The 26,434-nt window shown below is 42.2% G+C and overlaps 1 protein-coding gene and 1 non-coding gene across 5 annotated transcripts in view; both read right to left on the bottom strand.

The window, feature by feature from the left end:
* EMB2746 (RNA-metabolising metallo-beta-lactamase family protein) overlaps positions 1–7,388 on the bottom strand; it is a 32,580-nt gene extending 25,192 nt beyond the window's left edge. For 2 of the 4 annotated variants that reach the window (XM_088974933.1, XM_088974932.1), the window contains exons 1-6: positions 6,979–7,388; positions 5,758–5,986; positions 4,703–4,826; positions 2,000–2,056; positions 887–1,078; positions 727–804 (exon numbers count right to left, since the gene is read on the bottom strand). In XM_088974933.1, the coding sequence (XP_088831059.1) occupies positions 727–804; positions 887–1,078; positions 2,000–2,056; positions 4,703–4,826; positions 5,758–5,986; positions 6,979–7,084 (786 nt within the window). In that variant the 5' untranslated portion in view covers positions 7,085–7,388. The remainder of the gene's footprint in view (positions 1–726; positions 805–886; positions 1,079–1,999; positions 2,057–4,702; positions 4,827–5,757; positions 5,987–6,978) is intronic. The other 2 variants (XM_088974935.1, XM_088974934.1) reach the window with 2 other exon arrangements.
* Positions 7,389–26,061: 18,673 nt separating this feature from the next.
* Positions 26,062–26,144, bottom strand: TRNAL-UAA (transfer RNA leucine (anticodon UAA)). Its single transcript has one exon. It is a non-coding gene; the product is annotated as a tRNA-Leu (tRNA).
* Between the last annotated feature and the right edge of the window lie 290 nt (positions 26,145–26,434).

Consider the following 26,434-nt stretch of genomic DNA (forward strand, 5'->3'; position numbering starts at 1 on the left):
TCTCGAAGGTAAGGAGAGAAGTATTTGGACACTCTTTTTGAGCTCCAAACTACTTCACAATGTGGAAGATTCAAGGTAAATGTGAATTGTGAATCCAATTTTTTTTCTAATTTGGTTGAATATTGTTTGGGGTTCCATAATGTCACTAGAGTTCTAATTTTCATGTCAAACACCCCCTATGTTTAAGTGGTTCTAGGATATACTTCAGGTTAGCATCTTGAATTGTGAATCCAATTTTTTTTCTAATTTGGTTGAATATTGTTTGGGGTTCCATAATGTCACTAGAGTTCTAATTTTCATGTCAAACACCCCCTATGTTTAAGTGGTTCTAGGGTATACTTCAGGTTAGCATTTTGAGCATTTTCACCTTGATGACTATTACAAATGTGAATATCTGGCTAGAACTAACAGGGTACTAGAAAAACTATAATAAACTAAAATAGGATTAATTGTAGAGGTAAGTAAAGTTAGTTTGCTGCTAAATTAAAACTGGAAGTTACTAGATTCAAATAAAATCTGTAACCCCAATACCCCACAATGTCACAAACATTCTCATGAGTCATGAGCCAGTTGCAAACTTGCAATGCATGGATTGAGTTCTACAAACAGCATTTAGAACCCTACAAGAATACGAAATAAAAAAAAAAAAAAAATGAAGAAAGAAAGAAAGAAAGAAAGAGGAAAAAAAAAAAAAACAGGAATAGTCCAGACTTCAAAGAGACTTACCAGTGTAACTCCTTCTTTTGAGAGTTCCTCCAGAGCTTCACGGTCAAAAGTTTTTCCATCTAATGGTGACTCATCTATCTGTAAAAGAAAAAAAAAATGGTATATAGGGTTAGCACAGTTTATACTAAAAATTGGAAATGAAATCTGATGAGGAACTTACTTTCCAGTCCCCTGTATGAAGAATTGTGCCATCAGCACATCGAAGCACCAATCCACAACAATCAGGAATGGAATGTGTAACCCTGATGGGTTCTACTTCAAAAGGCCCAGCTATAAATTTCTTCCTTGTCCTAAACATCTTCAGCCGAGATGGAACAAAAATTCCAAACTCCTTCAATCGCTTCTTAATAAGCTGTAAACAAGCAAAAAGGCTACAGTATCATTTCTCTGTACCAAGATGAAAAGGATCAACATTAAACGCGCCCTTGAACCATAAGGCCAACCTTCATCTTAAGATAATAAAAGAATCAAATAACCTTTTGTTCATCAAAAAATAAAGATGAAAAGGATCAACAAGATAAAGGAAACAACTTAAGAGAACACTGAACAGTTCCAAACCCAATATGATTAAACACAATGTGATCATGACACAACTTAAAAAGACTGCCAATAGGCTTCATAGTTCCACAAACAACAAAAGATCATTTGTTGCTATATTAACCAAAACACATACTATATAAATGACACAGTGCCCATCTGGGAGGGCTTTCACATAGTGGCTTCAGTCTTTATGAGGTGGGCCCCACCCAGACATCCTATAAGCAATATTTGGGGAAAAACCTGGAAAGACCAAAAATAGCTGTCTCACAACCAAAAGTATGGCTTTCCACTGAAGCTTCATTTAGTGCCTTCTCCAGCAGCTCAGTGAAAGCAGCTCAATCAAAACTTCAGCCTTCCCAAACTGGCCCAGATGAGGCTTAAAGTTTAAGATGCAAGACCCCATTATAAACTATTTAAAGCATATATTAAGTGCAGGTTCACAAAATGATAAGAGAAAAGCATTATAAACCACAAGTACAACTGAATCAAGATTGAAACCAAACAACCATACAATCATACACAACTCATATAAGTTAGCTTTTGTTTGTCTAGGTCAAAACACATAAATAAGCAACTCATAACATCGACAAAAACTTGACTACATAGACAAAGGTATTTTGAGATCCATAGATTAAAAGGATTCACCAAATTTTAAACCATATATGCAGTGCTCTCCCCAAAAAACATAATGCAGAATTTCATGCAAGGTGTAAAGCATTTCAATGCTGCTTACCTCCATTGTGAAGGATGAAGCAAATATTGGTGTATTAGGATCCAAAGCTGGGATAACCTGCTTACACGGCACATTAAGTAACAGTTATGAGATTTCCTTGAGGGGCAAATAAGTTAAAATACTTGAGATTTATACTAATCAGAATTAACAAAATTGGCAACTGACCATTGCTTGGTGCAATGGTGTGTTTGTGTGTGTATTTCTTTTCTTTTTTTTTTTCTTGAAAAGGATAAAGTATAGATTTGATTCACTTCAAAAATTGTTAGAATAGATACATCACACCCGTGCAACTGCAACCAGGGGACTCTACACTGGGAATTAAAATAAATAAATAAAAAAAAAAAAAACTTGGGATGACAATTGAATGAATGAAGGTTCAGTCTAAGAGCAACCACTTTGTGCCAAAATAAATGCCAAAGGTTAGGTCCATATCCAATCTAACCCTCCCAAGACCCCTTATAGCCTGGAGCTTTATTGGGTAATAGCCCCATTTTAGAATTAATGACATTAACAGCCACAAAATACCTTCTGTAACCCCTGTATAATTATTGGTATCATCTACGATAAGATGATGATGATGATAATAATAATAATAATAATAATAATAATAATAATAATAATATAATGGACATAACTTTTCATGCAGATATTAACACCATCTCAATATCCAAAAGTCAACATATCCATGCATTATCAACCATTTACTTCTGTTGCCTTTCAGACACTAATAACTGTGAATTTGAGATCAATAACTAGTGTGAGAACAATTGAGTGAAGATAGAAGTGAGCCTAGATTGGAAATAGATCCTTGTCAAGAGCCACCACTAAGTCTATCTTTTTGCATTGGTTAGGGATGTATTAACAAGACACATACAAGTACATGATGATGCCAGTAGTAACACCACCAGGCACAAAGATATATACTGAGGTGGATTAACCATCATCATCCATGCCTTATCCCAACTATATGGGGTTGGCTACATGAATCTTGCTTCGCCAATCCGTTCTATTTAAAACCAAATCCATTGTTAAATTATTAGTGCTTAAATCATTTCTTACTAGTTCTACCCATGTCTTTTTTGGTCTACCCCTAGCTCTTCTAGCCGCCTCCACTTGTAATAAATAACTTCTTCTAACTGGAGCTGTTGGTGGCCTTCTATGCACATGACAAAACCATCTTAGCCTACTCTCTCTCTCTCTCTCTCTCATTTTATCACTTATTGGAGCTACTCCTAGGTTTCTACAAACGGCTTCATTTCTGATCCTATCCTTTCTAGTTTTTCCACTCATCCATCTTAGCATTCACATTTCTTTTTTTTTTTTTTTGATGAATAAGTATTCGCATTTCTGTCGCATACATTTTTTTGAAAATGTTGTTTCTTGACTGCCCAACACTCTGCTCCACACAGCATAGCTGGTCTGTGTTAGTTTCATCAATTAAAACAATGTCATCTGCAAACAGCATGCACCATGGAACTTCTTCATGAATATGTTTAGTCATTTCATCTATGATCGGTGCAAAAGGAGAAAAGGAATGACCAACAATGTTCATGCTAATCCAAAGTGATTGGATATATCCAATGTCATGGACACTAATCAAATCCCAAGTGTATCCTGATTTACATTAATCCAAGGAGAAAGGTGGATTAACTATGTGAAATGAAAATTGTTGTTGACACTAATCGAAAGTGATTGGATACAAGTTGAGGCACATCAAGTTTAAAGGGAATGGCCAACAATATCAGAGAAGAGATTTGTTAATTCATTTTTTTAACATTAGTTATGCCATTAGTTTAAGTGGAATAAACAATGTTCATGATTTATCAAAAAAAGAAAAAAAGCAATGTTCATGCTACAGACCTCACTTAAGTGAGATAAGGCATGATGATGGCATTTGGGAAGAAAAGTACAGAATGAGTAATTGAGAAGCCAGTGAGAGAAGTGGTTGCAACATTAAGATGGGTAAAGAGAACTGCTAATGGGATGCCATGCCAGATTCCCTTGGACAAAAAGGGATCCATAGGGAATAATATTTCTCGGCAGCATAGTAAAAGGGTAAATACAACATAAGGGTCACTGGGTATCCAGTCCCATCTCTAATTGTAATTGTAATCATTAATTCAATCAATAATAAATCTGTTCTTTGCTGATAAAAAAACTACAGGAAGAGTAAAATATAGGAAATGAGTTTCACAAACAAGCATATGCATGAAATAACCATTTAACAATTTATCACCAGTAACTCAGAATCTTAGAACTACACACTCAAAGACTCCCATCCTGAAAGAAAAAATAAAAAATAAAAAGAAAACAGCTGGCTTAGTTATTAGGCGGAGAACTGATGCAGATTTTCTTGGCTCCTGATTGATCAAAATAAGATGGATGGACAGTTAAGATCATCAAACTGCTTCGTTCCCAAAACTAAAACCAAAAAATGATCTAGACTCTTCTACATATGCACCACATTGTAGCTGAGGTAGCTTGGAAAGGGCAAGGACCATAAGTTTAGGCATGCTGACCTAACAACAATTACCTTAAATAATCCCTATACAGCATAACAGTATTTGTAAATAAGCAGACTTTAGGATGCTGACAGAAAAAGATCAGTATAAGCCACAACCACAACTGCCATAGTGAGTAAATTGTGTCTTTATAACTGTTAAATCAGAACTACTGTTTCAAGAAGCAGAAAGAGAACTTTACCCAAGGCAACGCACCAATGTGATCTTCATGACCATGTGTTATAACAACTGCTTCAATTTTATGGCTCCATCTCTTGATGAACGCTGTATCAGGTATGATTTTCTGGACTCCAAGCTCATCATAGCTGTAAAGATGTGACACGGTATAAAGGCCAATGATCACTGAAGGGAAAGTCAGCAAACTAAACAACATAGTACAGGTCAAAAAAACCATAGTAAGGTATAATTTGTGAAACAGATATGATAAATGCTTTCTTAAATGACTAGTGAAAATGAAAATTGTCACTTCCCAGTATTATCCAGGCTACAACTTCGAGCCTAATAAAAGTACATTTTAGCAGTTTATCCGTCTGTTTACTGACTAACACGCTAAATTAGTGATGTAATAGTGTCACTATATTTGTACTTAGCAAAGAAACTGTAGCTTCATTATAATTGGACCTAATTCCAATTTCAAGGTGAATAGACTTCACAAGCAGCTGAGCAGCAGCAAACATAAAATGGCTCAAGTTATACCTAATCTATGGCTAGCTTGTTAGTTTACAGACAGTAGACCCTGCTACAGTCATGATATTACATTTTTCTTTACTTGAGGCCTATTAGAGAGTGGTGCATCCTTATGCCGAAGCTCTTTATCCTTCTCTAGGGCTTAAGGACCGGATTCTCTATTGAACATGAGAGGATTGAAATTGAGAAAAACTCACAAATTACCACATGAAGGCCTCCTACATCATCAGATTAGAGAAGTTAGAGCCCTAGCATTAAAGAGCTGAATAAAATGAATCCCAGTTCTCTTTGAGATTGGCTAAGGTGGAATCACATGAAGTGAGTTCTATTGGGGACTACGATAAGTTTGCTACTAGTAGTAACACTGGCATGTATGCTGTGTGATACACCCTGTGATAAATTTTTGCTATGCTCTCTCTTGTCTCTTAGTGAAAGGTAGCTTGTGTTTTTTATCATAGGCATAATCTTACCAAAGATCACTAAAACAAAAACAAAAAAACCATTAATTAACCAGTGTGGCACAATGGCTATTGAATTTCTAGAACATACTCTGGAAACATAACACCAGCATCAATCAAGATATAACGATCATGGTTCCCTACAAGCATGCAATTCATCCCAATTTCACCAAGGCCGCCTATGGGGAGAACACGGAGAGGTGGCCCATTAGACCCTTCATAAAATTGTTCCATTTTGCGCTGAACAGAATCCTCCATACTTTTTCCAGGCCCTTCCATTCTTCCAGATCTCCTACGAGGAATTTTTGACCCCCGAGTACCTACCAATAAACCAATTAGTATAAAGAACAAGTGTTATTAGGGAAAGAAAGAACTAGAGAAGCATGACTAGGTAGTGTGATTCCAATGGTGAGTGGTAAACTTTAGATGAAGATGAGTGTGCTACATGGGAATATGAGGAAAGAAAAAAAAAAAAAGACAAAAACTTGCTAACACCCTATAGTTTCATAATGGAATGAAACCCGCTAAAAGAGATGAAAGAAAATAATAAAGGGCTCAACATAAAGTGAGTACCACACTAGCATAATATAGAGCAATGAATCAGAGTTTCATAAAGAACGAATTCATTTTTGAAACCAATATATTATCTATTACAGTTAAGGAGAGAGAATGGAATCGAATAAGAAAATCTAGCAGAAAGAAATTCACAACTGATGGTTTAGAATTGATATAAGAAGAATGAAAAGAAGCTCTCTCTAAATATTTCGAATTAATATTCCAGCATTCATGTGAGGAAGATGGACGGACGTAACAATAATTTTCATTAATTAAGCATATATATGGCCACCATACACGCTATCTACAACCTACTGGAAGATTCCCTCATTTCTTTCAATGCATAAACTGACCGACCCAGTTCACCATTTTTTTTTATGAATGAAGATAATTTTACCAAATCAGAAAAAATAAAGCACTACAGGATACCCATGGAGAGGCACGAGCTGTTACCTCTCCTATCAAATTATTACATCAAGATAAAACATAAATAAAATTACGGTGTAGCCCAAAATAAATGTTCCTTTGAGGCCCCTTGCTTAGCTAACCCATCCGGTAAGGTATTTTCTGTTCTTCCCACCCAAAGAGAGGTAATAGTCATGCTCCTTGAGACCCAGTTCACCAATTTGCATTCAAGAAGCTCCAAGGATAGCATTGCAGTAAAAGAGTTCCAGACAGAATGCAGGTTAACGTGATTTCTCTAAAGGAGAGACAACGGAAATGATTCAAAAATCCTACAATAAGAATGAATAGATACCTGTCACGATAGGAGCGTCAACAGAGCAACAAATGGAAGCTCTTCTTGGATTTGGTTGACATGAAAACCTAGAAGGGCAAAGAGAAAGAGCACTCAAAGCAGCCATCTCGACTCAAATATAAGTTACTCAAAAGCTCAGTATAAAATGCACAGATAAGGAGAAAACCCTAAAAGCAAAATCAACAGAAGAAGAAGAAGAGATTCGGAACTCTAAATGCACTTCGTTTTGGAGGAATTTAGGCACCCTAGCAAAAACCAGGGCAGATGCAGAGGATGGGAGCTTGAAGCGGGAAATGGAAAGGGTGCCCAGGATTTTTGTATGGATAAGAAATATCTTTCTTATCGTTTTTGAGGGACGACGGCAACGTCTCGCACAGTCGCACGTACGGTACTTCCACATAGGAGTCATCAGTCATGGGAGCAAGCCAGCAAGTATGTAACCTGGGCGCGTTGGTTGGGCCTTGTTTAGGGTCAACACAGGACCAACCCTTAAACGTAGACGGTAGACCTTGGGCCCGGCTATGAACGAGACCGAGTTATAACTTGGGCTTGGGCAGACTAAGGCTTTTGTGGGTTGGGCCAGGCCAAGTTCTATCTCGGTAAGATTCGATATTTTATTTTGTTTTTTTTGGTAAATCAGTAAAATTGCATTTGAATTTTGGAGAATGACCGATACCCAGTGTCAGAATTTGTAGGTTTAAAGTACAATTAGGGTAGGTGCCGGCGCGAAATTGATGCCAATTCACGGGGTATGGATGCATATAATATGGTTTTGGGGCATTTTAAATATTTATAACTGTGCAGTGGGAATTAGATTTCTGCATTGGATCTATCCGTACATCTCCATTCAATCGTATATTAATGTTCTCCTCATAATGTTAGGCCAATCATGGTATCAATTTGTTCTCCTCCATATGCATGTGGTTTGGCGAAGGGTGCGGTGGAAACAAAGTTGTCAATGAAGTCCGAAACCTGATCTCACATTCAATATGATTATTTCAGATTTGGATTTTATAAACTGCATCCAATTGAAATTGAAATTAGAACCCAGTTATTTATAAATTTAATAAATATATATTCAATATTTACATAAATTTATTATAAATGTGTGTATTGGATGGTTAATAAGTAAGGTTGTTAATGAGTCGGGCCTGGGCTAGGACCAACTAGATTTGAAACCAAACTGGACCCGATAGGGTTGTGATTTTAAGAACCATAAGCAAACCAATCGGTTCATGGGATAATCGGGTCTGACCCAACAGGCCTGATTATATAAATAAATAAATGCATTTAATATATATAAAATATTATATATTATTCATCTATCTATACTATATATAAAAGTGGGAATGCATAGTTGAATTTTTTCGACTAAAACTATCCCCTATTTCTTTATTTGAAAAGGGGTATAAAAGTTATTTTATTATAGCTTTAATGTCAACTTTAATGGTTATTAAAATGCCTATATTTGTCTATTTAGTGCATCTTTAATTGTAAGGGTTGAAAATCTAACTTCAATTATTACATTCCATCTTATTTAATCCCCTCTCATTAAGTCTTATAACTTTGGGGGCATTCTTTTTTCAGATTTTGAGAGGGGGAAAGTTAGTCAGTGGGATTTATGTGGAGACCAGGGAAAGTTTATTTTCTTGAGTAATACTTATATGGGTAAGTGATACCCATCTCCTACGTGGGTAAATAACTTTCCCATCTAGGGGGAAAGTTGCCAACACTTGAATGAGACAAAAATGCCCATTTTAATGATGAACTTTTATGGCTAAAATGGTCATTGCCTTATTTACATGAGAAATAAAAGAACATGGGAAAATGCACTTACCCAGGTAAGTACTTTCCAGGAAAAACTTACCCAGGTAACTACATTTACCCGGGTAAATAACTTACCGAAAAGTGAATAGGGCCTTAAAGTACTAACTCCCATTTTATCTTATTAAATCCTATATTATATTATTTTCACTAATAAACTATACTAATTAGATATATGCCAATATTTTTAACAATATAAAATTGAATACTTTAAAACTATCTCGATAACAATACCATTATTTATCAAAGCAGCGACTAAGAAATTCAACTATCCGAATAAAATTGACCAACCTACATAGTCATAGTTAGATAATAAAATTATTAAAATAGAATTAAATATAAAAATTACAAAATGTAGAAAAAAGTAGATACATTGATGATATTTTTATTAATTAAATTAAAAAAATACGTGTAATAAACAATAATTATTTTTATTGATAATAAAAATTAAATGCGTAATTCATAATTGAGCAAAAAATGAAATTATTTTACTATTTAGCAAAAATTAAATGCGTAATTCATATGGAGCGCAATCCGGCTAGTCTTAGCTGTCTGCTGCCTTGCTTCTGAATTCGGGGTAGCAGGGAACCTGAAACGGAAGAGATGGGAAAGCTCCGGAGAGAACCCGGTGTAGAGGCTCCGAAGCTCAAGTTAGAATCCTTCAAAAGCAAGGTAATACCAGATAGCGCAAAGTTTGCATACCTCCGTTGCCGGGGGGCAGGGGGCTCTTATAGTCACTTCGTGTACTCGTCCCGAGGCCCTTGTCAGATCGGGTATGATTACCCTTGCGCTTGTCAACTCGGGTGTCGTCCCTTCTGCTGAGACAGAACCGTCACTGCCTAACCGTCTAACCGGATATGGCAGCGTCAGTGGCGGTGGCAGGTGGCCGTTTAGAGTGCTGCTGCCAAACGTCAGATCCCAAGTCAGTCAGGCGAGGCGCCCTCGGGCAAGGACTTCCCTGGTGTCAGGCATGGTACGACTTGTTTGGCTTTGGTGCCCAGAAGATGATGCGAAGTGCTGAGCGAGGCGGTCTTGAGCTCGGAGGTACCCCGAACTGTTACAAGGTGGGTCAGTTCGGCGAAGTCTATCCCGAGCTGTTACAAGGTGGCAGTTCGGCGAAGTCTATCCCGAGCTGTTACAAGGTGGCAGTTCGGCGAAGTCTATCCTGAGCTGTTACAAGGTGGCAATTCGGCGAAGTCTATCTCGAGCTGTTACAAGGTGGCAGTTCGGCGAAGTTTATCCCGAGCTGTTACAAGGTGGGTTAGTTCGGCGAAGTGTGTCCCCTTGTTCCCGCCCAGGCTTGGCCCCTTTTGCCGAGCTGTCGTCTCTGCCACGTGTCTCATAATAAAGAGGTCGGACCAAATCTTCCTTCATCAATTGCCCCCCACTCCTTGTGCCGAGGGCCTTGCCATGGTGCGGGGAGTTTTCACGAGGTGGTTGTAGATTTGTCCCGTCCTTCAAACCTTCACTGTATGAGACGCTTTTGCTAGGGTTTTCTCAGTTTTCGAGAAGGCTGGAAACGTGCTTACTCAAGAACGCTGGTGGTTGTGACCGTGCGTCTTTAAATTTCAAACCAACTCGCGCCGCTGGGACGTGACAGCGGGTCATTTCAAAAAGGCACGCCACTGCTGTACGTGCGCCGTCGACTGTCAGGGAGACGTGCGACGCGTCAGCTTCGAAAAGACGCGTGTCAAAGCGACGTCGATTTCAAAAAGACGTGCTGACGTTTCGCTTTTTTCGGAAAGACGTGCGCCAATCACGTTTCGACTTTAAGGGTAGTGCGGTCAGTAAGAACGTGGGCCGTCGGATCGTCTTCAGTCTGCACGGTCGATTCTTGGTTACTGTAGCTATAAATAGTGGGGGACCCCGGTTGGTTTGTCACTTCTACGGTTTGTCTATTGAGTTCGCGTCCAAATCTCTTTCAGCTCGCGTCAAAGCTGGTTATACAGTCTTCACGGCTCTTTGGCTTGTTCTTCAAACTTTCCGGTGAGTACTTTCTTGAATCTATCTTTCCCCCAATGTCTAGCTTTGATAGCTCAGACGATTCTTCGAGTAGGGCCGACGTGGGTTCCACCAACCGAGCCGTGTCCCCAGACTGCCTTAGTGATCCTGAGGTGGAGCTTGAAGACTATGAACCAGTGGGCCGAGTCGCTTCGGGCAGTTTGGCGTCTACCTCCCGCCGAGGTCGGATGCTAAACAGGTTTGGTCCTTCGACCATGACGCCTGAGGGGCTTCAATCCATACTTCTGTCCTACAATCTTCCTAGGGGGTACACATATTTCATTCCTTCGGGTAGCTTTCCTTGGGAACGCGGTCCCGACGAGATCGTGATTTTTCGAGAGCAGCTCGCTGCAGGGTTGCGACTTCCTTTCCATCCCCTTCTCGTCGAAGTCATAAACCACTTCGGTGTCACCATTGGCCAGCTTCATCCGAACTCTATTCGGAACCTAGTGGGGACAATATCCATTTTTTGCGAACAGAACTTCCCCTTGGACTTCGAGATATTCTCCTCTATCTTGATGCTCAAGAGACAGGCGGGTCCTCTTCCTGTGGGAGACGGGCGTATTACCTTACTCCTCGCCAGGGTTTTAAGCTTCTGCACGATCTTCCTAACAAGGTCCCGGCGTGGAAGCGGGACTACTTCGGCGTGGAAGCGGGACTACTTCGGCGTGCGAAGTGCACAAGGATGGCCCTTCCAGACCTGGTGGGGTGAGGCCGCTCCCGACTTGGGCGTAACTCTTGATAAAGAGGCGGTGAATGGTCTCCGGCAGTGGGCATGGCAAGGCTTAAAGTGCCACCACTACTTAACGGAGGCAAAGCTTTTTGCAGCCGGCCTGAGTTCGGGTAGGATTCTGGCTATGCAACCTTTTTTTTTTTTTTGATGTCGAACTCGTTTCTGTAGGTGTGATGGATGCGGAGAGAACTCGCGGCGGGCGTTTCTTCCAAGGTATGAAGAGGAAGCGGGTCGCCAAGCGAACTCATAACGAGCTGCCCCTGGACGAGGAGCCCCAAGCCCCAGACCATACGACAGAGGATCTGCCCAGGGAGCCCGAAGTGACTCCACCGGTGCATGAGACTGCCGGGGCGCCTTTCGCTGAAACCACTCATACGGGCGCTCCTGCGTACTCAAGTGCTCCTCACTCCGGGTCTGCTCATACGCGGGCTGGGCCCTAAGGCTCAGGAGCTCAAGGGGAGTTTAGGAGCGTGTTGATGCCGAACTACGCTCTTCAGAAGAGTAGGGACGCTACTTTCCCCGAGGAGATCGCGCCGTGGACCGATCTTCCCTTGAATCAGGTCGCTTGTCGCGCCGTAACACATGCCATGGTGGTAAGTAAGATTGTCTTATTTAATTCCGTTGCTTCTGTTGTCTTTTTGCTCACTTGTTTCTTTTGGTAGGTGAATTCTTCGATTCATGCCTTGGCAGCCCAAGTGGAGAGGAGCTCGCGACAGGCGCGAGCTGCTGAGGCTGCTGCTCATGCTGCTGAAGAAGCCTTCCGTGTTGCAGAGGCAAATACCTGGGCTGCTGAAAAGGCTGCTCGTGTCGCGATGGCCAGACAGGCGAGGTCTCAGCGTGACGTCGAGGCCATGGGGGTAGTTGTCAAGCACATGGCGGACTTGAAGTTGGATTTGCAGCATCAAGTCGAGTATCTTCAGGAGGACATTAGGGAGAGAACACAGATTTTCTCCCAAGGCATTGAAGACGCCAAAAAGAAGGCAGTTGAAGACTACATTGCCTCCCCGCGTTTTGACGATTTGATGGTGGACTCTTACAGGAGGGGGTTCAAGTTGAGCCGGTGGATGATCCGGAATACATACCCCGACCTCGATGTAAGTGCCATAACCACTTCGCGCATAACTCAGGAGATGGCCAATGCTGCCGATGGCGAGCCGGACTCTGAAGGAGAGGCAGGGCCTTCGGGTGTTGTTGAAGTGCCTTCCGATGGCAAAGAAGTGGCTCCGGGCATGTAATTTTTTTTTCAGTGTACTGTTTCTTGCAGTGGAGTCTTTTTCCCCTTGCTCATCTTCCCCGAGCTGTTTCTTTGCCGGGTTTTTAAATTTTCGTGGCTTTTTATGCCGCGAACTGATTTTTGTCGAGCTGATAATGTGCTGAAGTTCCTCAGCTTGCCTTGTGGCACATGGCCTGATTTCGTCCACTTTGCTAGGTGGTTTATAGGTAGTATCGCCTCAAATTCACGATGTTCCACGTTCGGGGTATTCGTTTGCCTTCCAAGGTTTCGAGTTCGTATGCGCCCCCGAGCGTTGTTTTTACCTTATAGGGCCCTTCCTAATTAGGTCAAAGCTTGCCGACGTCGGGTTCGGGCACCACAATCTTCCGGAGGACCAGGTCGCCGACTTGGAAGCTTCGTCGCTTTACACTGCTATTGTAGTAGCGAGCTACCTGCTGCTGGTATGCCGCTGTTCGGATGTGCGCGAGGTCCCTTACCTCGTCCAGTAGGTCGAGGTTGGTGCGTAACTCGTCTCCATTCGTCCGATCGTCGTATGTTTCTAATCGCAACGTTGGTATTTCGACTTCCGCCGGGATCACCGCTTCAGTGCCGTAGGTGAGGTTGAAGGGGGTTTCTCCCGTGGCTGCTTTTTCGGTCGTTCGGTGAGCCCATAAGACACTTGGTAGCTCTTCGGCCCACAATCCCTTAGCTCGATCCATACGTGCTTTCAGTCCGCGTAGGATGGCTCTGTTCATTACTTCCGTCTGACCGCTTGCCTGTGGGTGCGCGACTGACGTGAAATTTTGCCGAATCCCCATTGTGCAAAGGGCCACGGGCTGGCGAGGTATTTGAGGTCGGAGGCAGGTTGATGATGGAGGTTAGCGTGCTTCTGACACTTGTCGCATTTTTTGACGAGCTCGACAGCTTCTGCCTTCATCGTTGGCCAGTAGTATCCTTGTCGAAGTGCCTTTTGGGCGAGTGCTCTGCCCCCCAAGTGTCCGCCGCACAGGCCTTCATGAGTGTCGCGGAGTACAAACTCGGCTTCGGTAGGTCGCAGGCACCGCAAATAGGGGAGCGTGTACGACGGTCAATATAACCGTTCGTCTATTATGACATATTTGGCCGCCTGGCGCTGCACCCTCTTGGCGGCATTGCGTTCTACAGGGAGGGTTTCGTCTATCAGGAAGCTCGCGAGTGGATCGATCCAGCTCGGCTCTGCTTCTAAGATGGGAGCGACCTCCTCTGTCCCCCCGAGAATACTAGGCCGAGGTAAGTCCTCTATGTACACAGTTCTCATATTTTTGTGACTCGTGCCGGCTAACCGGGATAGGGCGTCGGCCTCAGTGTTTTCGGACCTCGGGATTTGCCTGATGATGTGTGATCGGAAGTTGAGCAGGGCTTCTTTTACTTTGGCCAAATATGCGATCATGGAGAGATCGCGTGCTTCGTATTCGCCGGTAACTTGGTTTACCACGAGCTGAGAATCGCTGCAGATGACCAAGTGTTTTGCCTTAACCTTTCGCGCTAGGTCCAGCCCGGCGATTAGCGCTTCGTACTCTGCCTCGTTGTTGGATGCCGCGAACTCAAAGCGTAGCGCGTACTCTACTTTTGTGCCGCTCGGGCCGCACAAGACTATTCCAGCTCCGCTGCCTTGCCAGTTTGATGAACCATCCACGTGAAGGATCCAGGGCTCCTCATCCCAATTCTCTCTTCGCTTGATCAGGAGAGAGGCCACACTGGGTGCTACTTCACGGGGTTCAAACTCTATGGGCTCAGGAGCTCCGGGTTCACCGCAAATGGGGACATCGGGCTCGACCTGTGGAGCTTCGTGGCTAAAAGTGCACTCGGCGATAAAATCTGCCAAAGCTTGGGCCTTGATAGCGGTTCTCGGTTAGTACTGGAGGTCGTACTCATTGAGTTCGATGGCCCATTTCGTCAGTCGACCGGAGACATCGGGTTTGAGTAAAACTTGTCTAAGAGGTTTGTCAGTTAGGACGATGACGGTGTGAGCCTGGAAATATGGGCGGAGTTTCCGAGCTGCTATTACTAGGGCGTATGCTAGTTTTTCTATCTCCAGGTACCTTGCCTCTGCTCCCTGCAAAATTTTACTTACATAATATATGGGTCATTGGACCCGGTCTGTTTCCTTTATTAGTACCGAACTGACCGCCTCGTCGCTCGCCGAGAGGTACAGTTCTAAGACCTCGCCCACCTCGGGCCGGGCTAAAGTTGGTATACTAGCGAGTAACCTTTTAGTTCGTCGAACACGAACTGGCAGTCCTGGGTCCATTCGAACCCTTTGCCTTTGACTGCCTTGAAGAAGGGTAGGCAGCGATTTGCTGACTTAGATAAGAAGCGACTTAGAGCGGCTATGTGGCCGTTTAGCCTCTGAACCTCTTTTACTTTCCGAGGTGGTTTCATATCTAGAATGTCTTTTATTTTGTCCGGGTTGGCCTCAATACCGTGCCAATTGATAATGTAGCCTAGGAACTTGCCCGAGGTGACGCCGAAGACACACTTGCTGGGATTCAACTTCATGCTAAAGTGACACAGGATTTGGAAAACAGAATCTAAGTCTTGTATTAATTCTTGTGAAATTTGAGTTTTGACGACCATGTCGTCTACATAGCACTCTATCTTCGTACCAATCAAGGGCCGAAATAGCTTATTTACAAGTCTTTGGAAAGTTGCCCCGGCGTTTTTTAGTCCAAAGGGCATGACTTTGTAGCAATACAGGCCGAATTCAGTTATGAAGCTGGTTTTTTCCTCATCGGATGGGTCCATCCTAACTTGGTTGTAGCCCGAGTAGGCGTCCAGGAAGCTTAGCAACTCGTTTCCCGAGGTCGCATCCACTAGGCGGTCAATTCTGGGGAGGGGGAAACAATCTTTCGGGCAGGCTCGGTTCAAGTCGGTATAGTCGACGCACATGCGCCACTTGCCGCTTGCCTTTTTTACCAACACCGGGTTGGCCACCCAGCTCGGGTAGTGGACTTCCCTTATGAAGTTTGCTGCGAGGAGCTTCTCAACCTCCTCGTCAACCGCTCTCCAGCGTTCTGGGGCTAAGTTGCGTTTCTTCTGTCTAACGGGTCTGACTACAGGGTCAGTATTAAGTTTGTGAGTTATCAGTCCGGGGCTAATGCCGGGCATGTCGGCCGCGGACCAAGCAAAAATATCTAAATTTTGAAGTAAAAAACTCACCAGTTCGGCTCGTAGGGGGTCTTCGATGGAAGCTTCGATGCTTAGTGTGTGAGTTGGGTCCGTAGCTGAAGTCTGTATTGCGACTGTTTCCTCCGTGGGCGAAGCTCGCTCCTCACCTTGCTCCGCCGGCCGCTCCAGCTCGAGGTCGTCGGCCACCTTGGTTTTTCCCTTTAGGGCGGCAACGTAGCACTTGCGGGACTCGAGCTGGTCGCCCCGCGCTACCCCTATACCGAAGTCCGTAGGGAACTTCATGGCCAAATAGTAGGTGGAGACCGCCGCCCGTAGGACATGCGTGATCGGCCGCCCTATTATGGCATTGTATGGGGAGAGGGTCACGACTACCAGGAAATCATGGTTGAGTCTGACCGCACAAGGCCATGTGCCGACTTCCACAGGGACAATTATTTTCCCGAGGGGCCTAACTTCATCTCCGCTGAAACCTACCAGGGGAGTGTTCGCGGGCTTCAGCTCGCTCCTCTTTAGCTGCGGCTGGTCAAATGCTGATTTGAAGAGGATGTCCGCTGAGCTGCCCGAATCTACGAGTACGCGCCTGACCTCGAAATCGCTGATCCTTAGCTTAATGACAAGCGCGTCATCATGGGGGTGGTGGACTCCTCGCGCGTCGTCCTCAGTGAAAAAGATCGGCTCTTCGGTCTTTGGTCTCTTTGGGGGGTTCCTTTCTTCGAGGGCCGCTTCGCGAACTGAAGTCCGGGCTGCTGCCGAGGTACACCCTGCTACCACCGATCCTCCCACTATTACATGGATGGTTCACCGAACTGGCCTCTCTTCCGGAGGCTGCTTCTGCAACGGTTCGGCAGGTCTGTTGCTAGACTCGGGGGCATCCTTTTCGTGCTCCCTTTGCCGACATGCTTTATTGTTATTGTTGTGCCGTACAAAGTTTCTCAAGTATCCGCGATGGATGAGTCCCTCTATCTCGTCCCGGTGGTTATCACACTGTTCGGTGCTATGACCATGGTCTCTATGGAAACTACAATACAAATTCTTGTTTCTATCGTTCAGATTTCCCTTTAGGCGAGGTGGCCACTTGACGTACGGAGCGTCTTTGATCGTCATTAAGATCTCTGGCTGCCTCGTGTTCAACGGCGTGTAGTCCATCCGAACTGCTAGGGGGGCCCGGAAGGACTGGTTCGGCTTCGGCTCCCGGGTCGGGTTTTTTCTACTCACCGGGTTGGAGAGCTCGCCTTCTCTCTTTCTTTTCTCGTTCCTGCCTTCGGTTCGTTGGTTGATCTCTTCCTCTGTCCTCATGAACTTATCCGTGAGTTTGAGGAATTCGGCCACGGTCGCGTGCTGGTTGGCCACCATGTGCCATTTGAACTCTTTGTGCGTCACCCCTCTTTTGGCCGCCGCGAGCTGCACTGCGGGGTCCAACCGCGATATTTGCAAGCATGCCTCGTTGAACCGCTTGATGTAGCCCCGAATAGATTTTCCTTCTCTTTGGACCACTCCGAAGATGCTTTCCTCTGTTCTGGGGCACCGTCGGCTGGTGACGAAGTGTGTGGTGAAGACTTGCACGAACTGGGCCCAACACTTTATCGACCCGGGGGCCAGGTTCCTGTACCAAGTGCGGGCTACCCCCCTGAGGGTGGTGGTAAAGGCCACGCACATGCACGATTCGCTAGCCCTGGCGAGGTGCATTTGCGACTGAAAGGCGTCAACGTGGTCGTTGGGGTCGAAGGACCCATCGTACTTGTCCAGAGGTGGGAGTTTGAAGTCTCTAGGTAAGGGGACCGCCAGGAGTTCCGATGCGAGGGGGGGAAGGAACGGAGAGAGTCAGGGTAGCCCCTACCTCGTCCGACCTCGTGGCTTTGCCTCTGAGTTCCGACAAGGCGCGGGTGGTGGTTTGGCGACTTCGTCGGTGCCTTCGCCGTTGAGCGGGCCTTGTGCTGGCGCTGCTGGCCTCCGTGTTACCGAGCTCGATGGGCCCGGAATGCTGGTAGTCCGCCGCCAGAGCGCTGAATCGATTTTCGGTGAGCGGGAGCTCGGGCTTGGAGCGCCGGGGTGCCAACCTCGCGGGCGAGGTTCCCGACCCACCCGCGGGTTGCGAGGCGGGGATGACATTTTTCTCTCTTCGGCCTGGGGACGAGGCCTGGCTGTAGGGGTGGTTTTGGGGCCGCGAGGCCTTCGCCTGGCGGGGGCGCCCATCCTGCGGGGAGGCCTTGACCGGCCTCGGGGCGGGGTGGCGAGGTGGAAGTAGTGGTTGGTTTAGTGGCAGTTGGGGGAACTACTGTTGATAGTGATACTGGGAGTAGTTGTGCAGCACTTGGTGCTGGTGAAGCTGGTGTTGCTGGAACTGTTGCATTTGGGCTTGCATTGCCAGCATGCACTGCATCAGGTCCTCCAACCGGTTTTGGCTAGCTGCCAGGGGGACGGCAATTGGTTCAGTGAAGGTTGTCTCAATGGGGGGAGGAAAGGGGATGCTTGTGGTAGGAAGGTTTACGGGTGCCACTGCTTGTGGCGCGTTCAGGCTGGGGATCCCATCCGCCGAAAAGGGGATGGTGAACTGTCCAACGCACACTACGGGGACTTGAAGTTGCTCCCCGGTGGCGTTTGTCTCCGTGCCACGTCTGGTGTTACTGGAGGAGGCCTTGAGTGTTTGGTTTTTTGAAGAAAAGGGGTTATCGAAGTTTGGAGGGAAGCTTTTTGGAGCGTTTCCCACAGACGACGCCAATTGATGGAGCGCGATCCATCTAGTCTTAGCTGTCCGCTGCCTTGCTTCTAAATTCGGGGTAGCAGGGAACCTGAAACGGAAGAGATGGGAAAGCTCCGTGGAGAACCCGATGTAGAGGCTCCGAAGCTCAAGTTAGAATCCTTCAAAAGCAAGGTAATACCAGATAGCGCAAAGTTTGCATACCTCCGTTGCCAGGGGGCAGAAGGCTCTTATAGTCACTTCGTGTACTCGTCCCGAGGCCCTTGTCAGATCGGGTATGATTACCCTTGTGTTTGTCAACTCGGCTGTCGTCCCTTCTGCTGAGACAGAACCGTCACTGCCCAACCGTCTAACCGGAGATGGCGGCGTCAGTGGCGGTGGCAGGTGGCCGTTTAGAGTGTTGCTGCCAAACGTCAGATCCCAAGTCAGTCAGGCGAGGCGCCCTCGGGCACGGACTTCCCTGGTGTCAGGCATGGTACGACTTGTTTGGGTTTGGTGCCCAGAAGATGATGCGAAGTGCTGAGTGAGCGAGGCGGTCTTGAGCTCGGAGGTATCCCAAACTGTTACAAGGTGGGTCAGTTCGGCGAAGTGTATCCCGAGCTGTTACAAGGTGGCAGTTCGGCGAAGTCTATCCCGAGTTGTTACAAGGTAGCAGTTCGGCGAAGTCTATTCCGAGCTGTTACAAGGTGGCAGTTCGGCGAAGTCTATCCCGAGCTGTTACAAGGTGGGTTAGTTCAGCGAAGTGTGTCCCCTTGTTCCCGCCTAGGCTTGGCCCCTTTTGCCGAACTGTCGTTTTTGCCACGTGTCTCATAATAAAGAGGTCGGGCCAAATCTTCTTTCATCAAGTATCATTGTTGTTGTTAAAACGTGGGTTGAGCAACATAAATTGGTTTACTATTGTTATTTGGGGATATTTATGTTTAAAATAGGTATATCTTAAAAATACATGTGTTTAATATAATTTTAGCTAAAGTAATTTTCACATGTGATGTGACAATACATATATCTCACCAATTTGCATTGATCAACCCAAAATGTTTTGCATAGAAACATAAATGATACCAAAATCAGCTTTAAACAATGCATTGCAAGCATTGAAGATGAAATCTCACAACTTAAAATGCAGGACCCACCCACTAACAATTAGACTTGTTCATTGGTCGAACTTTGGGCTTAACTTTACATTATATTGGGCTTGATTAGGCTTTGGGCTGAGCCCATTCAAAATTTGGCAAAAGCCAAGCCTAAGCCATCCCATGAACATGTCCACTAACAATACAACAGATGAAGCATGATTTCATGTAGAGTTAAATAATTTACTAGAAGCAGAAGAAGTTTATTGAAAGCAACAGACCCATGTGGTTTGGCTAAAAGATGGACATCAAAATACTCGTTATGTTCATATTTGTGCTTCTAACCGGAAATGACAAACACAACTCATACCACTTCTACTAAAAAACATATCCTGTGCAGCACGTCCCCACAAATCACTTAAACAAATAGAGTCAAAATCCCCACAAATCACTTTAGGAGTAGCATCCCAAGGGAGATTACAAAGATTAAAACCGCTAAAAGAAGAATGAGCCTCATTCGCGAGTCAATCCGCTACTTGTTTTGCTTCTCGGAAGGCATACTTGTACGCAATACCTCTGCCATGCTTCTCCTTTAATTGCAAGCAATCAGATATGATATTCCTTAGGGTCCAGTGAGGGGAAGTCTGACATTTGAGACAAGATAGGACAAGATTTGAGTCTCCTTCTATAATAATTAAAAATTTTGTGAATTTTAATGCCAATTTGTGAGCTTCCTAAGCTGCCCAAGCTTCAACCGCATTAATAGATGATGTGCATAATGGATTACTAGTGCATGATGCATCCAAATTAATTTTGATAGTGTCCTAATTTCGTGGAGTCCAAGAAATAAATCTCCATTTTTTCCCTCCTTAGCTACACTCATTTTTCTCTATTAGCTCTTCCTAACACTACAGTAGGGGATCGGGGCTCAATTTAAATGTTTTTTTTTTATTTATGTTTTTCCAAATATGTCATACAATATACACATATCTTTCTTTCAAAAAGATCTTTTATGCCTAAGTCAACCTTATGGAGCTTAGCCCATCAATCCAACATACTATTGTTAGTACCATTGTCACTAATAAGATTCGTAATCACCATATTCCAAACTTGCTTTGCAGCGGTGCAATTTTAAAAAATATGAATAATGTCTCCATTCTCACCACATATACTTCAACTTCCATCAATATTCAACCCTTTCTTCCTTAGGAACTCTTTTGAGGGAAATCTTTTGTTAAGCAGAAGAACATACAAGCTTTTAACTTTGGTGGGCATTTTAGATTCCCAACAAGCATATTTTAATTGACAAAGTCCCCTCTAGAATCAACAAAGTCACAATTAAACTTATAAGCTGATCTAAGAGAGAACGCCAATCGAGTTTAATCTCCAAACCAACTGGTCCTCTCTATTCCCCATAAGAATGAATATAGACTTTGATTTTATTCCAAATATCCAAAGGCACAAGATTTATAATTTTGCTTTTAAGCCACGTACCTCTTTCATGATTGTTAGAAAATATCAAACTATTCAAGGACCTCACCTAATAGCTTAAGCTTTTAGGTTGAATGGTTCTTTGAGATGGTATCAGAGTGATTTTGACTAAGTGGTCTATTGTTTGATCCTTGTTACCCCATTATAATTAAATAAGCTTTAGCACAATGTATGGGTGGACCTGTGTTTGTTCACGTTTCAAGCCCAATGGGCTTTCGTGTGAGGGGCGTGTTAGAGAATATCAATCTATTCAAGAACCTCACCTAACATCTTAAGTTTTTAGGTTGAATAGTTCTTTGAGAATGATCAATGAAATCATTAACACGAGAGATATCATATTCATTCTGAGTTGGGGATAGGAAGTTTACAATAGAATCATTGTCCACTCAAACATCAGTCCAAAACTTGATAGAATTCCCATTTCTAACTTCCCAACTTAGACACTTTTCAATAGGTCTCTAGCCCAAAAATTCCCCGTCATGCCCAATAAATACCTTTCTTATTCTTTATTCCCCAAAAATTATCCATTCTTAGATACTTTCCCCTCACCACATTGACCCACATATTATCCTTTTCCAACAAAATATTCCACCCTAGATTTGCAAGACTTGCTTCATTAACCCATTTAAGCTCCAAAATTGAAGACACCCCAAACTTTAGGGCAACAAACTTTTTTCAAATTTAAAAGGTGGAAGGACTTTTTATCATTTGAGTTATTCGAAAGAAAATTTCTCTAAGCTATATCTATATCATCAATAATATTTTGAGGATTTTTAAAGGACCTCATTATAAATAGGGTCATCATATTTGTGGTTGAGTTCAACAAAGTTAGTCTCTCCGTAAGCAAAAGAATGTTTTACTTCCACCCAACCAAAGTTAGTCTCTCCGTAAGCTATATCTATATCATCAATAATATTTTGAGGAATTTTAAAGGACTTTTTATCATTTGGAATCCAGTATGAACATTCTTTGAGAACTAAATTGTTAATTTTTAAAATCCAGGTTTTGACCAGAAGACCAAGCAAAATCCATTAAAATATCTTTAATCTTCAAACAAGAAGTTATTATGGGTTCAATAAAAATAATACAATCATCTACAAACTAGAGGATTGGGATGATTGGGTTTTCCCCTTTGCAGCTTTGCATCCAACCTGGTTGCTAGGAATTGAGGCTTATTTTTCAAATTTTCTTATTAGAGTTTCAGCACATAAAATGGGGATGTAGGGGAGAGAGGGTCTCCTTGCCCTACACATCTACAAGGAGTGAATTCTCTGGAAGGGGTGCCATTAATCAAAATGTGGAAAGGGATAGTTTTAATACATTCCATAGGCCTTTTTCCATATCAATTTTGCATGCCAAGGTTCCTTTTTTTGTTTTTCTTCTTTTTTCATGGTGTGAATCATCTCATAGGAAATTAAAATATTATCATTTATTTTCCTATTAGGGACAAAGACATTTTGGAAAGGTGAGATAATTTTTTTTTAAAAGAGCTTGATTCAATTAACTAGATAAAATATTATCATTTTTTGCTTATTATTTTGGAAAGGCGATATAAAATTTTCTAAAATTCCCTACCACCCCTCTTATTTTCACTTGAAATATAGGTGTTGAAATCACCAATTAATATAAAATTCACTTGAAAGATAAATGTTGAAATCAACAGTACACCAAATGAACAACAATTATGAATAGAATATTTAAGATCCCATCTATATCTATACTACTATTGAAAGTGAAACTTTTATTTGATTAAAATAGCTAAATTTTTATTTGGTCCCTCTCTAATTGTAAGGACAAAATGTAATTTGAGCAATTACTTTTTCACGTAATTCAAATCTCTCATTAAGCCTTATATTTATGTATTAATTCCCATTATTTCATTGAATCATATAGTAATTAAGCATATTAAAGAAAAATGTGTGTGATAAAGAATAATTGTTTTACTGGAGTTAGAAATAAAAACACAAATTTAAAAATAACCCGAAAGTGTTTTTTTTTTTTTTTTTGCTTGGTGGAGAGTCAACAATTTAACCTTTTTTGGGTCAAAATGTGTAAATCTTTGATGTTATACCTAAATAATAATAATAACATAAAAAACGAAAACACACAAAAGTATACAAAATAGAATATATATATATATATATATATATATATATATATATATAACATTTGGACAAATCTCTAGTACCGTATATTCATCATAGTGTGGCAAATAAGAATAACTTTTATAGATATAGAAATATAAAAATATACAAATTTTGGGAACATATTTGTTGCGAATATCATCATCATCACAAAAAATTGCCCATGCAAATGGGTTCATTGACCAACTCGAGCCTGGCCTGGGCCCGAGCCCAACCCAAATGCATCAAATTAAAATGTAGACTAGGCCTGGGCTCGGGCCTTAAGCTTAAATTTTAAGGTCAAGTTCCAGTTGACCATAAACCCGGCCCAACCCACCCAACTTGCACCCTTATTGGGGATTAAAGAAATCTCCTTTTCATATATATATTTTTTTGCAATCTCTCCTTTTCATTTCACATGTGTATTTGAATAGCAATTTGATATAGGTTCTGCAATAGATTTCTTTCCCCTGACTACCCGAGTTTGATTGTGATTTCAAATAATGAAAAATGGCACGAACCTTATGTTTTCTTGCTTTTGATAGGAGATATTTGATCTAAGTTGGGTCAAGTTAGTCTAACACCTCAACCTTAACTACGGATAGGGGTGCTCACGATTCGGTTAACTAAACGGTGGGTCTTTTTTTGTAATCAAATTGGTACTACCGGTTTTTGAAAAATCAGTAACTGAAATTGAACCGAAGCCAATCGATTAACCGGTTGACTATTTTGGATAACCATCGGTTTGGTTCATTGGTTTTTGATTTTTTAATTTTTATAATATATGTTATAAAAAATATATAATAAAAATTATAAACATATATAAAATATTACAATTTAAATAACAAATATTATGTCATATTTTATATATTTATTAATTTATAATATATAAAAATATAATATATACATAAATATATAGAAATATATATATATATATATATATATACTGATCGGTTCAATTAACTGCCGCTTTTCTATATTGATTAACCGAAACTAAACCGATACCTTCGATTTTTTAAAAACATTAAACTGAAATCAAACCAATCATTTTGGTTAACCAATTTTTCGATTTTTTTTGCTTACCCCTAACTACGACTGCAATTTTGGGCGGGCCCAACAGTAGGTGAGATGGTCACTCAGTCTCATTCCAAAGGAGGCGTGTGGGTGAGTATATGAGAATAAATGCATATAACTGCAAGGTGCAGGCTTTATGTGATATGGCCAGTGGCCGTTGTCAGCTCTATTCTCATGGTTAAGATTAAAGTTGGCCCAGCCCAAGTTAAGAGATTATAAAGACTAGGGTAAAATACAAAAACCTCTACTGAGTTTTCTGACAATCATAAAAATCTCTCATGTATATTTATTTTAACAAAAACCTCTCTTATACTTTTTAGAAAATATGCAACTATCTCTCTTCATAGACAAAATAAAGCCGACCTAATGTATTTATTTTTTTAAAATGCCTAATTTACGCTTATATATATTTATTTAAATATAAGTTTATTAAAATATCCTCCAAAACACTAAATCTCGATAATAGGCCTCACGTCAACTAAATCTCGATTGAACAGAGTGAAAAGTAGGACCGACGTCACTCACAGGTCACAACAGAAGAAAAGAGCGGGAAAAGGTCACTTTGTGCTTATTTGAACCTCTGTTCCACCATTTGCACATCGGGGGAAGAAGATGACAGGAAAAAAGTATATTTTTTCTATATCATTTGACCAAGGTCGACAGCATATTGTGCTTTGTCTAATCATAATCGAATGCATCAAATGTCGATTTCCTCAAGCTTAGCCGGGAGGGAGAGGATACTGCATCCTGTTTATGTTGGTTTGGGTCCACATTTGAAGCTTTTGCCATTTTCTCTGCCTCAGCTATCTCAAGTAAAGCTTGCCCATGCATGGCTTTCATCATCTCCCTCATTTTCATTTCCTCTTCTTCAATGGAAGCCTCTGTTTCTTCCAGTTTCCGGTTTAATGCCTGCATTTCTTCAACAATACAACGAACCTCAGGCCTCCTTCCTTTTCTTGTGCCTGTTCAAGGCGTATTTGCGGTTGCAATCTATAGGATCCGATTCTTCATCTCCTCATATCCCGAAACAACCCTAACATAGAACCACGCTTTCCTCCCAAACTTCAGTAGTTTATCCATGATAAACGACTACTATACAATAACTCTTCCTTCCATGGAGTACCGTGTAACTGGCGATCAATGGTGTTGAAGCCAGTATAACTCTGCATTTCTATATATTTTTCTTCTTTTTCAAATGAATTAACTGTTGTTTATAAGTTTCAGTCACATTTTAAGATGACGTAGTGAATTGTTATTGGAGAGTGCATGTAGAAGGTGGGTCGAAGGGTGCACACAATGCGTCCGAGAGAGAGAGACGGTGGCTCTGGTTCTCAGTTCTTAGGAAGAAGATGAGCAGTATTTTGGAGAGTATTTAAATAGATAGGCATATGACAAAATAGGCATTTTAAAAAACAAATACATTAGATTGGCTTTTGTCTAGGAAGGGGGACTAGTTGCATATTTTTTAAAAAGTATACAGGAGGTTTTGTTATTGTCAGAAAACTCAGGGAGGCTTTTGTATTTTAATTCGGACTGTTGATTCGTGCACCTGGCTAAGGGTTCGAACCCGGTTGGTTTTAGATCGTCCCGGCCGAAGTAAACATATTATATAGTGTTGACGTGTAAAAAAAACTCCCATTAATTGGATTATAGAGAACTGTGCAGTACGACTAAAAATTTAAAAATGCTGGCTATGGGGTTCGAACCCATGCGCACTCGTGTGCAGAAGATCTTAAGTCTTCCCCCTTAACCACTCGGGCAAACCAGCAAATTGTTGCTCGTTTTAACGTACTGAAATACATATACCATTTAATTGGTCTCTCCCTCAATTAAATTTAAACTTCCATTCCGGCAAATAAACTAACTGATTTTTTTTTTTTTTTTAAGAACTTGAGGATTTGTGCTGATTGTCACTCTACTATAAAGGTTATTTCAAGGATTTTTGATAGAGAAATATAGTCGGGGATCGAAGAAGATTCCACCATTTCAAGAAGGGTTCATGTTTCTCCACAAGTCCACCGGTCAAGGCCATTCCCACCCATTAATCTCTGATTACTG

Source organism: Nelumbo lutea, chromosome 3 (assembly GCF_056320005.1).
Source record: "Nelumbo lutea isolate HS-2025 chromosome 3, American lotus-T2T, whole genome shotgun sequence".
Taxonomy (NCBI): domain Eukaryota; kingdom Viridiplantae; phylum Streptophyta; class Magnoliopsida; order Proteales; family Nelumbonaceae; genus Nelumbo; species Nelumbo lutea.